Below are 12,774 nucleotides of genomic sequence, written 5' to 3' on the forward strand. Positions count from 1 at the left end.
CATTTCTTAAATTTTAAGCTAATGTATCACAAGCTATTTAGTTTTGCATTAATGCGTATGTATTGTTACTATGTGACTATTTATAAAAGCTCATTATTATCCACTATTATGGTTACATACCTGACAACTTCCACAACAGCAAACAGATAAAAAGCACTGAATTCTTCTGTCTCAAACCTTATAAAGCCCACACACAGAACAAGATAGACAGCAGGCAAACAGACTCTAGAATAGGATTGTTTAGAATGAAAAATGTAATATATATGCCAACACCTTTTTGATAAAGCCACTTCTTGTGTGAAACAACAGCCAGCATATGTCCTTACCAACAGATCCCAGCACAAACAGTGAAAGAAATACAGCACCTATCTCAGCAGAACCCCAGCAGCATGCTAAGAACATATTCTGTGTTATTAGGCCTGGATCTGATTAAAACTTCACGTATTAACACTGTTATAAGATTTTATACTGGTAGAAGCATTCTTTGTCAGTACTTGCAAATAATAAAACCCCCCTAATAAGTCAGAGATAGATGCTTAAAGTAACCCCATATCAATTTTAAAAATAATTACCCACACTACTAGGAAGATTAAAAGTGTACAAATTGTGTGGTTCTAGCCAGACTATTAAAGAAGAGACATTAATATCTGCTGTGCCAGCTGAATTCAAATTAACCCAGTTTTTACATGTTAATTAAACCAGCTATTTTCTTCTTATTGTATTTTTGCTCCCTAAGTAGACTAGCCTGCTAGTGATTCCCAACAGATCTATTCTAACAACAATGACGTATTCATTTACTTCTATTATGACCATACAATACAGTAACTGAGCTGTAATTTTTCAGTCAATTACACGTGTGATTCTTAATGCTTAAAGATGCTGAAATAATCTGTACTACATAGCCATATGCTCACTTCTCTATACTGCACAAGGGTAGTTGCCTGGGTAACACATTTTCTCTCCGGTTTAGCATCACTCTTTTCGGTTTAGAATAACCCTTCACTGAACATCATTAGGTGTCATTAAACAGCACGTATTAACATGGACTTCAATATACCACTTAAGAGTTGTTTCATCTCACTAAACCAGTGCTCATTTATGTTACAAAAGCAGAAAAAACCCAATGATTTTAACAGTGCCAAGAGAGGAAACTGAAACATCTACAAAATTTTACTTTGGTCTTAGAGATATCCTACCCAGCTGGTCAAAGTCTTCCTTCACCTTCATGTCCTCATTAACAGTGCCAACACTTCACAATTTATCCAGGAAGATTAAAAACCTGGCATTTAAAAAAAATCCACACACAAGAACTACAGTCCAAACACAACAACTGGGTGTGGGACATCAAGACCACTATTTACTACTCTCTCACCTATTTCTTGCTGATTTTTTTGGTGCTAACACCCATGGTATACTGCACTGACATGATGCATTCACACCAGATCAAGTCCACACATAGCCATGCAAAGAAAAAAAAGCCATTACCCATTGTAATAATACATACAAATGCAAGGATGAAGAGGTTTCTTCAGAAATCAATGCACATATTTTTACTGTATCAGCAATTTAAACATGATAACATAATGGGACACAAATTGAAGCTACATCTATTATTTTATGCTGCAACCTAGGTAAACTAAGTATAGTGTAAATTGGTGCATTAGAGGATAAATTTATATCCAATAATAACAGAAAATGCTGGCATTTCCAAGTATTATTTTTGAATAGTTTGTCCTTTCTAAAAATAAAGCACACAGTATTTCTCAGTAAAGTGTTAGTTACTGCAGTCTAAACAGAGATGTGCAGTAAATACTTATTTTGCTAGACAAGCATTTAAAAGTACAACAAAAGACTGAAAAACAATTTGTTACAGCAGGCAGGATGGAAAATGCCACCCTGTTGCTGATAGTCCTTGAGAAAGCCACTGTGTTTTGGGCGAGTTTCTTATCCAGCTGAAGCCAAATTAACTTTTTTTTTTCAACTAAAATTAGGAATGAGTACCTTAAGGCTAGGAACCTTAGGCTGAGTCTCTTAATCCATTTCATAAAACTACAGCCACACAACATAAGACTTTTAAAAAAATTCTTTGTTATTACTGATCAACTACTTTGAAAGGCTTCTCTGGGCAGTGGCAAGAGAAGTATTTCCTTTTCTTATAAGAAACCTCAAAAAGAGGCCTTCATAAGAGAACAGAAGGAAAACCTGCCTCCAAATAACCCTACGCCCAGAGTTAAGATGGAGGCAAAACTTGCTCCCATGGCAACAGATATTCACTGAACACCAGAGACTACCTTAAGCAGCCTCATACCTTTGTCACATCACCAGGAACTCCTGTAGATACCCTCAAATCCTTAATCTTTAGCAATTCAGGAATTGTGCTACAGCTACATGAGAAATTTTGTCCACAGCAACCAGTGAGATTCTACATAAGAGCTACTGTTCTTTACACTTCACATGCAAGACTTCTTCAGTTCTGGTGTAATAAGCTCTTTGCCCGTCTATTTACTCAGCCTGCGAGTCAGAAGCTCTTCTACTTTCTGCCTTTCCCGTGTGACTTACCCATCTTAGACTTTACCATTGTTTATACTCACTACCTATACCTAACTTCTTACTAAAATCAGAAAAAGTTAAAAAACATTTTTTAAAGAGCTAGGAACAAGCTTGGTGATTTTGAGCTCAGACCCTTTCGCTGCAATCATGTAGAACAGATGCTTCTTCAGATCAAAACCAGGATGCAAAACAGTCAATAAAAAGTTTCTGGGAACAACACAGCAGTATTTTAAGAATCTCACTACTTAAAGCCTAATACTGTAACAAAATCAACGTGTCATTGCTCTTGCAAGCTACCTTCTATCTTATACTATAATAACGATGAATTATCGGACAGCCAGCCTATTAAAAAATAACACTAACAACAGAAATTTTGTACTTCACTTTAAAACTCAGAGCTGTGTACTACCAAGCTGGGAAGAATTAAATAGAAGACCAACAGGTCTCACTGCCCTCCCTAAGGGATTTCATTCCAGGAACCAAAAACCATGTGACCTTTGCTTCAGATGATCACTCTGTGAATTAGTTTATACACCAGTAGAACAAGGTACTAATGCCCAGCCACATGGCAGAAATGGTACAAGGCAGGTTAGAGAGAGATGAATGCTACTCATTTTCTTAATTCTTTCACATATTAGTATAACAGCTAAACAAGAAGATAGCCTGAATACCAGAAGGGACTCTCCAAAGACATGTTAGGAACACGCAGTCCTCTGTCACTGCCCAGTCTGAACTGCAGAAACAGTCCCTACCCACAGCAGAAAGTGGCAATTAGAGGCCTCAATACTACACCGCAAAACTGCAAGATCATGCCAAGTTATTAAATCCCTACTTGTCAACAGGTTCACATAGGCTACAGTTTTATATTTTGCTGTCCCTAACACCAGATTCTGCTTGTGAGGGAGATCCAAATCAAAGGTATGGATTATACTCTCAGTCTTCTTACTACAAAATGGATTTGAAGCCACGCAATCTGGAAAATGCCGCTTTTGCAGACAGCAAACCAAGGGAAGAAATCTGAGAAACGTTAAATGTTTCAAGTCAAATGCTATCTGAAGCCACCATTTTCTTGCTGCCATCATGCCAACATTACCAATATAACCTTTTATAGAATTCTTTTAGCAGGGATAATAGTCATCACATTAACTTGGCTGCAAGATGTAAGGTGTCCAGCTGTCAGACAGACAAGGCTGGCTGAGCAGAAAAGAGAGCACAGAAACTACTGCAGGAGTTCTCAGTTTTGCATGCATTTGTTCCCTAGGAAGCCTGCATTCTCTAGTCAAGCTTTATTTATCTCATATTCTAGGCTCTGCAACCACTGATATGAGTCATGCCTGAAGTTTTCTGGTTTCTAAAAATGACACAACTACAGACTTTAAGTCCATAGCTAATTATTCTAAAGTTTCTCCAAAGATACTTTAAAGGCAGGGTTCAAAAAATGCATGCATATGGATAAAAAAACAGCTTGCCTGGGCAAGTACCAAAAGCAAATGCTAGGATTTCATTAAAGAATGGGGGAGGAAGATGGAGGGGTAGCTAATCTTGCCTATTGGCAAAGACAGCCTTTCAAACACAAACCATGTGCAACGAACTTCACTGCTGTCTTCCCAAGATTGCAGAGTGGCTCCCTAAATACCACTAGCTGCTACTACTGCCACTTAAGGGAAAAAAACAGTGGCAAAATCGTTTAACAGTGCCACGGTAAAACAAACCAGGGGCACTGTTTTCTACCATCTCTTCCTACATGATCTAAAGTTATTTTGGATTGCTACTTGCATGTGTTTGTGACAAATACATAGAGTAAACAGACAGAAAGACTCATGGAACGAAAGGGAAGAGGAAGTTAGGGGAGCCAGACAACTAACATGAAACTTTCAATGAATTAAAAATACATAGTAGACAGAAAATGGTTTGCTGAGATAAAGGGTATATGCAGCCCAAGGCACTGTTTCTACATTATCCACTTAAAAGATGGTGTATTCCCATATGCATCTGCAGAAGAAAAAGCAAAAACCAAAACCAAACTCCACTACCCTTCAGGGATCAGAGTGCTTTGAAAGGATGGTTCCATATTTTTTAAATGAACAACATAAAAAGAAAAAGACAAAACAAATACCAAAAACCACTTACCCATCTTTTGTCTGATCCACCACACCTGCAAGGAGCTGCACAGTGTTTGTATTCGGCAAACCGTCTCCAATTATCTTCAGGTACCGTGTGACAAAGTCATTTGGAGACATGAAGAATTCGCCATTCTTCTCCACACTTGCATACTGTTAAATGAATACAATGTTTAGTGCTCCAAATACATCCTTCTCCAGGTATTTGCTCCTAAACTGAAACATAGCAGAGTAAGTAAAGAGCTACTCAACCAGCTGAAGGCTGGCTCCCCAGCCAGAAGAATGGCAGATACAAAATTATTTGTTTAGCATGTGAACAATTTCTCCATGGTAGTGTGGAAAGAGTTAATATTCCAGTACAGAATGTGGGTTTTTTTGTGTTTTTTGTTTTGTTTTTTTTTTTTAAGTTGAACAAGAAGCACACGTGCAACCATGAATGTGGCACCTCCAACCCACTGAAACCAGAACAGCAACAGGATACTCCAGCGTATTTTATTAATCTGAAATTACTCCTTCGGGATGAGCAGGTAAGTTTACATCTGTGAAATGACTTTACAGTGCTAGTAGAGCAGATGATCCCACAGGAGTGTCCACCTGGGGGTGCTGTTCTGGAGGAACTCCACCACATCACTTTCAGCTACAGCTGGTCTATAAGTAAAGGAAAACCTACAGATAACCCTCCTTTGTTGAACTGCTGAAAGAAGGCCAGAAAACAAGCATTTGTAAAAAAAAATGTAAGAGAAAGCAAGAACTTGGACACTTCCACATACTGCAGAAACAAGAAAAGGAATCCAAGACCTTACTAAACACCACTGACATACAGTACTCCTGCTTTATAGCACTTACTGGCATATTACTCCAGAAACAGCAACTGACAGACTCAAGCATATTTGCTCCCATGGGAAGCCTCTATTAACATGTTAATATATTCTGAAGATATTACATAAATAAATAGATAGATAGAATTGCCTTTGTTACCACCTTTACTCTGATTCTTCAGTCATCCCTCAAAGTTTAAATTCCCCTTATCTGTAGAAGGATAAACTTTAAATCAACCCTAAAAACATTTTTCAAGGAAAGAAAAAGGATTAGGACAATAATTAGGAGGAAAAGAAATACTAGGCAATATGTTCAGAAACATGTTAGCTTTACGGGAAATAGGTTAGTCTCGGATAAGAAAGGTGCACTGAGAAGAGAAAAGCAACTGTTAATCATATTCTTTTTTTAAGGTATAAAGATAAACATTGTTGCAGCTCTCCATAGTGCATTAGAAACACAAAGTAATAAACAAATTAGATGCCTGTTGCTATTTTGTAGCACACTTCAAAGCCACATGTTTTGTTTCACATTGCTATGCTTCTGTTCAGGGAAGGAAACTGCCAGTTTTCATTCCACAGGGCCACGCTGGTATCTGCAGAGTAGCGTTATACCTGCTGTAGGCATCCAACTCTCAGAGGGATGCCAAAGTGTAACAGTAACCAGATTATTTTATTCTAGTGCTATATAAATGCAGTCTTCAGGTACAGCAATATCTTCATGAAACAAGGCTTCAGAAAAGCAAGCCCATACAACACGTAACTTGCCTTGGCATCTCTATCAGTTAGCATTTAAGGATTGGTGTTTCAATAGACACTGTTCATAACACAAGCTTCGGGTTGATGCATTGCAAGGAATTTTCAATTGTATACTTTTATAAGAACTAGCAGATCAATTGATTTCAATGTAATCATTTGCAGGGAGACAGAATCATTCAGCATCCCAGCCTCAAAAACTTTTAACACAGCTGCTATCGAGAAACAAATCTAATAAATCAGATAGCCTATGCTTCTAGATTTCATTTTTTTTCCTCCAGGCTAACCCCCTACTAGGGCACTCAATAAGAGCAAACAGCATAAGGTTTCAGTGTCCCTCTGTTTCTTGTCACTGTGATTTATTCAAGTGTATTTGAAATCCAATCACATACTCTATACTACATATAGAAAATGACCTTGGAAAATGTCAGTTTGATCACTTTGACTAAAATCTAATCTCTTAGGGGTTATGGTAGAAGACTTAAACAAAGTAGAGCTACTCTTGGAAATTATCATAACAAAAAGAGAAAAACATCAATTCTACTGGTTTTGGAGGAGAGACATTAAAAAAATGGTTTTTACAATTGTATTTTTTCTCACTTTGGCAATTATACCCACAGAGATTTTGATATTATACAATAGTACTTAATGGCTTTTCGGTAACTTATTTCCATACATTTTTGATAGTAAAGTATTAACCAGTTAAACCCCATTTTAAATAAGATTTGAAAACATTTTACTGAGGGGTCAATGTATTAAAAACGCTGAAAGTTGACTGTAATCAACTCTACTTAAGCTGATGACTTCATACTTATTTCTATACAGTGGCTACCATCACTGCCTGGGAATAATATTTTTTAATTCTTCACTGAAGCAGAAAGAATGGCTGTCAAGATACTTTATAAGCTAAGATCCCACAGTCTGCAGAAGAAACTGTACTGGCCTCACCACTTAAAATTGTCTGAAGCAGCTTAATTAACACTCTGGTCATCACTTATTTGTAAAGCACAAAACAACATACCACATTCATTTGTCCTTTTTTGTTCTCAGTAGTAAGCGGCATGACAATTTCTGTATCACACTCCACAAATTGTTCAACTCATACTTCATTACTCTGCTTACTGAGACCTCTTCTTTAAGTGGAAGAGGAAACAGAAAAGGATGAAAAAGGAGATGGAGGTAGTATTTAGTGTGGTCAATCATGCCACATTCAATCCATCAAAATGGCAAGCTGAGGGAGCTGCATTCTTCAGAAACACAAGTGAGGTGAATACCCACAGGCAGGTCGGAAACAACTTCTACTATTCTGAGCAAACCAACCAAACCTTCCTCACCACCACAGCACTGCCTCATTCTGCAGAAGGGACCAGGCTTCTCTCTACCATGTTTACACCCTTCCTCAATGCTACTGCCTTCTTAGGTCAGCAGTCTACTCCCTGTCTGTCTTTTCTGCTGCCTCGCTCCTTCTCTTCAAGCATTAGCCTCTGAAAATCCCATTATCCAATTCTTTTTCAAGTTTTTTTCCTTCCTGGCAGATAAAGTTCCAGGACTTGCTAAGTTAAATCTTGGATTTCTTAACTGAAAATCTGATTTCATAGCTATAAATACTGTCAGTATATGATAAAACTATAAATACTGGCAATATACATAGTGACACCTACACATATTGTTAATAATAGCTCAGAGATAATGAAAAACATGCCAAGAAGTGCACGGAGAGTGGGGCATGATGCTGGAGAGAGGGAAGGTGGAGGAAAGAACTTGGAAAGGTATGAGCTCTCTTAGGCACTCAATTCCTTCATAAAAATAATTCAGTTACAACAGCTCCCTGAAGCCCTGTGGCACCTACCTCACATCTACTCTCCAGACCAACCATTTCCTGTACTCTTTTTAATACTAGCCTACCAAACTAATATAGATATTTTACTAATGAATCTTAGGAATCTTAGGAATATTTATTTAAATGTAGGAAATGGGACAAAGAAACCCTTACCCAGAAAAACACTAAAGCACACTTCTCTCAAGAATACAAGCAAGTACACCAGTCATTTCATTACTTGCACACTTCCATAGCAGGCCAACACAGAAAGAATTTCAATTATATGACAAATTCACAAGGTGATCTTCCCAACACTTCTACAAATTAAGGAAACAGATAACCCTGAAAGAAGGAAGGAAGCAAGGATGGGAAAAGGAAGTTTACCAATGGTCTAACAGCAAGGTCTCTACAGTAACATTTTACCATGTGTAGGAACAATACTGAAACTCCCACCCCATTCTCTGAACAAAGCATTTTTTCTCCTAAGACAGTAGCACTTCTTCTGAGTCAATACAATAATCACTCAGAAATGTATCTGACTTCTTGGTGAGCATTGTTCAATTCTGATAATGGTATTTAAGTCTAACATGGTAATAATACAGTAGATGATTAATGGTTGGAAAAACTATCAAGAGTTGTATGCTGCAATAAAGGAGCAAAAGATAGGAAAAATTTAAGCAGAAAGAGTAAAATATTTACTTAACACATACCTTTAAAAATATTGTTTTCAACTCAGCTGGATCAGCTCTCTTGGTTAGAGCGACCTACAAGTAAACACAATTATATTAATATGCATAATTTATACAAAAGATGTCAAAGTGTCATTTAAAAGGAAGAATACAAACAATAGAACAAGTGATGAAAATACATGTTCACCTTAGATAAATTATGTGCTGCTTTAGCTGACCATGCTTGTTTTACTCATTTAACATTTACACTAATTTATTCATCATTTTTGTTGTAAATGCTTCCCTTATGCAACCCTGCAATTCTTAAACAAGCACACATTACATAACGATATTCAAGTATCCAATCTTTTCAACATACCTCTCTGCTGGGATTTGCCATTATACCATCTTTACCATACAGCTTTTTACACTTCCAGCATCTTTCATCTAAGGATTTCACAGGACCAGATGCAGCCTCCAACTGACAGATGTCAAGAATAAAATACTAAGACTTACAAACATGTCCAAGAAAGCAACTCCCTAAGAGACTGAATTCTAGTGTAATTTATTGCTGTATTGGTACTTCCAGCTCCTACTTAGAACATTTTAAACTATTTAAACCTATAGTGTACATCTTTTTGATGAGGTAAACTCAAAAAGCACAGGAACTAGATTTTTCTGCAGATCAAACAACCAGCCAACTACAAATAAAATTTAAGTTAAGTTTATCACCACAAACCCAAAATAATTAGAAATATCTTTATTTTAAAACACTGACCTAAAAATATTCTATATCCACTATGGAGTAAGCACATCAGCATTTTCCTTGCTGACATACCCATGCCATACATTTGCTGCTTCTGGCAGAAAGTCGTTTTATCTCCTCAGTCTGCACCTGTTATAAAGTTTCCCATTCTTTCTTCAGGACATTTTGATAAAGTCTTTTTTGCCAATATCACAACTGTCAATTCAGCATATCAGTCTATTTCTAATTTAAAAAAAAAAATTACTTTGCAAGCAAACCTGGATTTAAAAAAAAAAACCAAAAAACTTGTGAAAACAACTTTGCAATGAGGAACTAAGAGCCAAGGGGAAATATGTAACACCTTACACTTGCTTAAGAATTAAATACCAGAAACCTTATCAATAAAACATGACTACCCACTTCATTGACTCTCCAGAGCAATGGCAGACTGTAACAGCAAATATAACTGGAAGTGCATTTCCAGTAGAACACTGGACTACTGCAGAAAATGGCAGCAGCCTGTGTAAGTCTGTGCAACACCATTATTTCCTCACATGTAGATTTAATAAACAATCTGTATTAAGTTTTTCCTCACCTTAAACAGGCCATTAAAAAAGATTTTAAAAAATACCCCACATAAAACAACCCCAGAGTATTTTAACAAAAGTACATTAGTAATATTTCTAATAAAATTTTACACTTATCTTTTTTTAAAGGGAAAGACTACACCTGAAGTTATGCTAGAACTCAACTGACAAGAGTCCACAGCTGGAGTTCCAATTGTGTGTTTGCACAGAAATCCGTAAGGAGGCAGTTGCAAAAAATCAAAAGTGTAATTGTGAAGCTAGGAATGTAAAAATGGGTATTGTCTAAAGTACAAGCTGTCCTAAATGTAATCCCTGCATAGTAAGCAGAGATTTACTCTAACGTCATTAGTAAAAATCTGGTACTCTATAGAGCAATTGGGAACTTCGTGGAAAGAAAAACCCCACATTTCTCTGCTGCTGCAATGCAGAATCTTGCCACTACCCAGGCAAAGAAAAGACATTTCAAACATATTATGAAAAATGAATCAGTATTACACTTTGTCTGCCTTGAAATTTAAAATTTACAGTCCCAGAAAACTCAGCCTAAAGAAACCAGTGATTAAGTTGCTCTCCATATCCTGCAATCTACTTCCACATTCTTCTGTTTCCTGGCAAACATGAGAGGAAAGGGTTGGTTAGCACTGTGAAATGGGTTTGTCCACGTGTCACCCACCAATATCCATTTTGAAAGGTCTATGTGATGCAAAGCAAGGAAAAGAGCATCTACTACGTTGTGTTACAGCTTCAGAAGGATCAATGCTAATGCAGCCATACCAGTACTAACAGAAGTATGTCATTCAGCCTTTCATCCACCCCTAGCTGTGGGCAAAGCTGAAGCTGCACACACAGACACAAGAACTGAACCCAATGACAGGCATTACTAGCAGATTCCCCTCTGGAAAAGGTAAAAAAACACTTTCAATACCATTCTGAAAATGGTTCCTGGTTATATCAGCAGTTGAAGGTGGGCTAAGTAACCTGATGCCAGCAGGACTGCAAGCCAACAGGTACCATGCAGGATGAAAAGTGACCCACAGACACAAGTTGCTTCCTCTTCAGTCAAGTCAGATTAAATTTACTGATTTTCATATAATTAGGCTTAGGTGATGCGTTTTGTTACTGTAAAGACTCTTCCATTTCACTTTATCTTCTCTCCATAAAGACAAAAACCAGCACAAGATAAAACCAGCTATGAGGTGATAGGCATGACATCTTTCTTCTGTGTGAGGAGGCATTTAATAAAGCAGATCTCAGGGAAATATTTGTTACTGCTCATTACAGAGATGCTTTGCAACAGACACTAACACACAAAAAACCCCAGTAATTTTCATTAAGTAATATTCAGAGAAGAAAGCTCTGCAACAAACATTTATTTTTAAAGACATGAGACAATAGGGAGTACAGAAACTAAAGTGCAGGCTTGTAAGAAAGTCAGGACGTGCTACAGAAAAGACTGGGATAACACACAGAAAATGTCATCAAGGTTTTTTATTCATTAGTACATACTTGAAAGCTCTAGGCAACATGCTATGTATATATGTAAATTATACAGGCAAAAGCAATATAAGAATTGCATTTTAAAACACCTAACCCCTCCCATTAGGAATGATGTCTATTGCTAATGATGCCTAATGCAATAATGTCAATGATGCCTAGCCAAATATAAACCTCTCTAATACTGTTTCTTCAACACAGATTAACCTGAATACAGCTCAGGTGCAAAGGAGAAAGTTGGTGGAGGAAAAGATGTCACCTTCTTCTTCATTATCTTAAAAACCCCTGACACCAAGCAGGTAAGATGCTGGAGAGCAGCCCTTCTCCAAGCAGCAAACCAGAGCTGTGGCAGGGCTGCCTCGCTGACAGGCTCTGGTGAGTTCAGTCTATTTAATTCTGGAAGACACCGTCTACAGGCACATGCAGAGAGATGATGTTTGAGGAATGGCTCAACAAGCGATCAGAAGCTCTAATATCTTCATGATTAAATTAAAATTATTGTTTTAAAGTTCTTCCATTCTTAAACACAACTAAAGAATGCAATGTATTTGGTACCACTAAAACACCTCAAAACAAGATTGAAACCTCATGTCTTCTAGAGTTATTTTTTAAGTTTCATTACAAGTTATTGAGTCCACCTGTAAGATTCAAACACATGTGGTCCAATTTATATAAGAGGTCAGATTAGATCACCGTAATGTTTCCTTCTGGCTAAAAGTATACATATGCACTCGAAATGTGTGACTCTAGAGGATGTCAAACCAGGGATTAACTTTACATTCTTGTTTAAATGAGTGACTGGAATACTGGCAAGTAGTTAAGGTGCAGTTACCCACCTAGTTTGAATTCAACCAAATATCTATTAATGTTAAGTATTATGCTAAAATAACACTTTAGTTTGTGTTTTAATGCAACTAACTTGCTTACTTGTTTCTTCCATATTTACACTTATACTACCACAAACATACACATTCTTCTAACCTAGCAACTCCCCTTGGTCACTCTCCATTATCACACACAGCATCATAAGTTACAACAGCATTCTGCATCATCTGTCCATGACATTATCTCCTGTTTCAGCTGCCCCAATAAGCAGCCTAACATGCTTCAGAATATTCTCACCTCAGCAAATGAACTGCTGTTCCTTCTGCACAACAGAATCCAAGTAAAAGAACTTGACTGATCCGCAACGTAAAGCAAACTATGTAGAATTCAGCATC

General features: G+C 37.2%; 1 protein-coding gene across 3 annotated transcripts in view; it reads right to left on the reverse strand.

Annotated features, from left to right (window-relative positions):
* Nucleotides 1–12,774, reverse strand: part of SLC25A13 (solute carrier family 25 member 13) — a 100,718-nt gene that overhangs the window by 70,420 nt on the left and 17,524 nt on the right. For all 3 annotated transcript variants that reach the window (XM_051609500.1, XM_051609499.1, XM_051609502.1), the window contains 2 exons: nucleotides 8,771–8,824; nucleotides 4,681–4,823 (listed from right to left, as the gene is read on the reverse strand). In XM_051609500.1, the coding sequence (XP_051465460.1) occupies nucleotides 4,681–4,823; nucleotides 8,771–8,824 (197 nt within the window). The remainder of the gene's footprint in view (nucleotides 1–4,680; nucleotides 4,824–8,770; nucleotides 8,825–12,774) is intronic.

The sequence above is a fragment of the Apus apus genome, chromosome 2 (assembly GCF_020740795.1).
Source record: "Apus apus isolate bApuApu2 chromosome 2, bApuApu2.pri.cur, whole genome shotgun sequence".
Lineage (NCBI taxonomy): Eukaryota > Metazoa > Chordata > Aves > Apodiformes > Apodidae > Apus > Apus apus.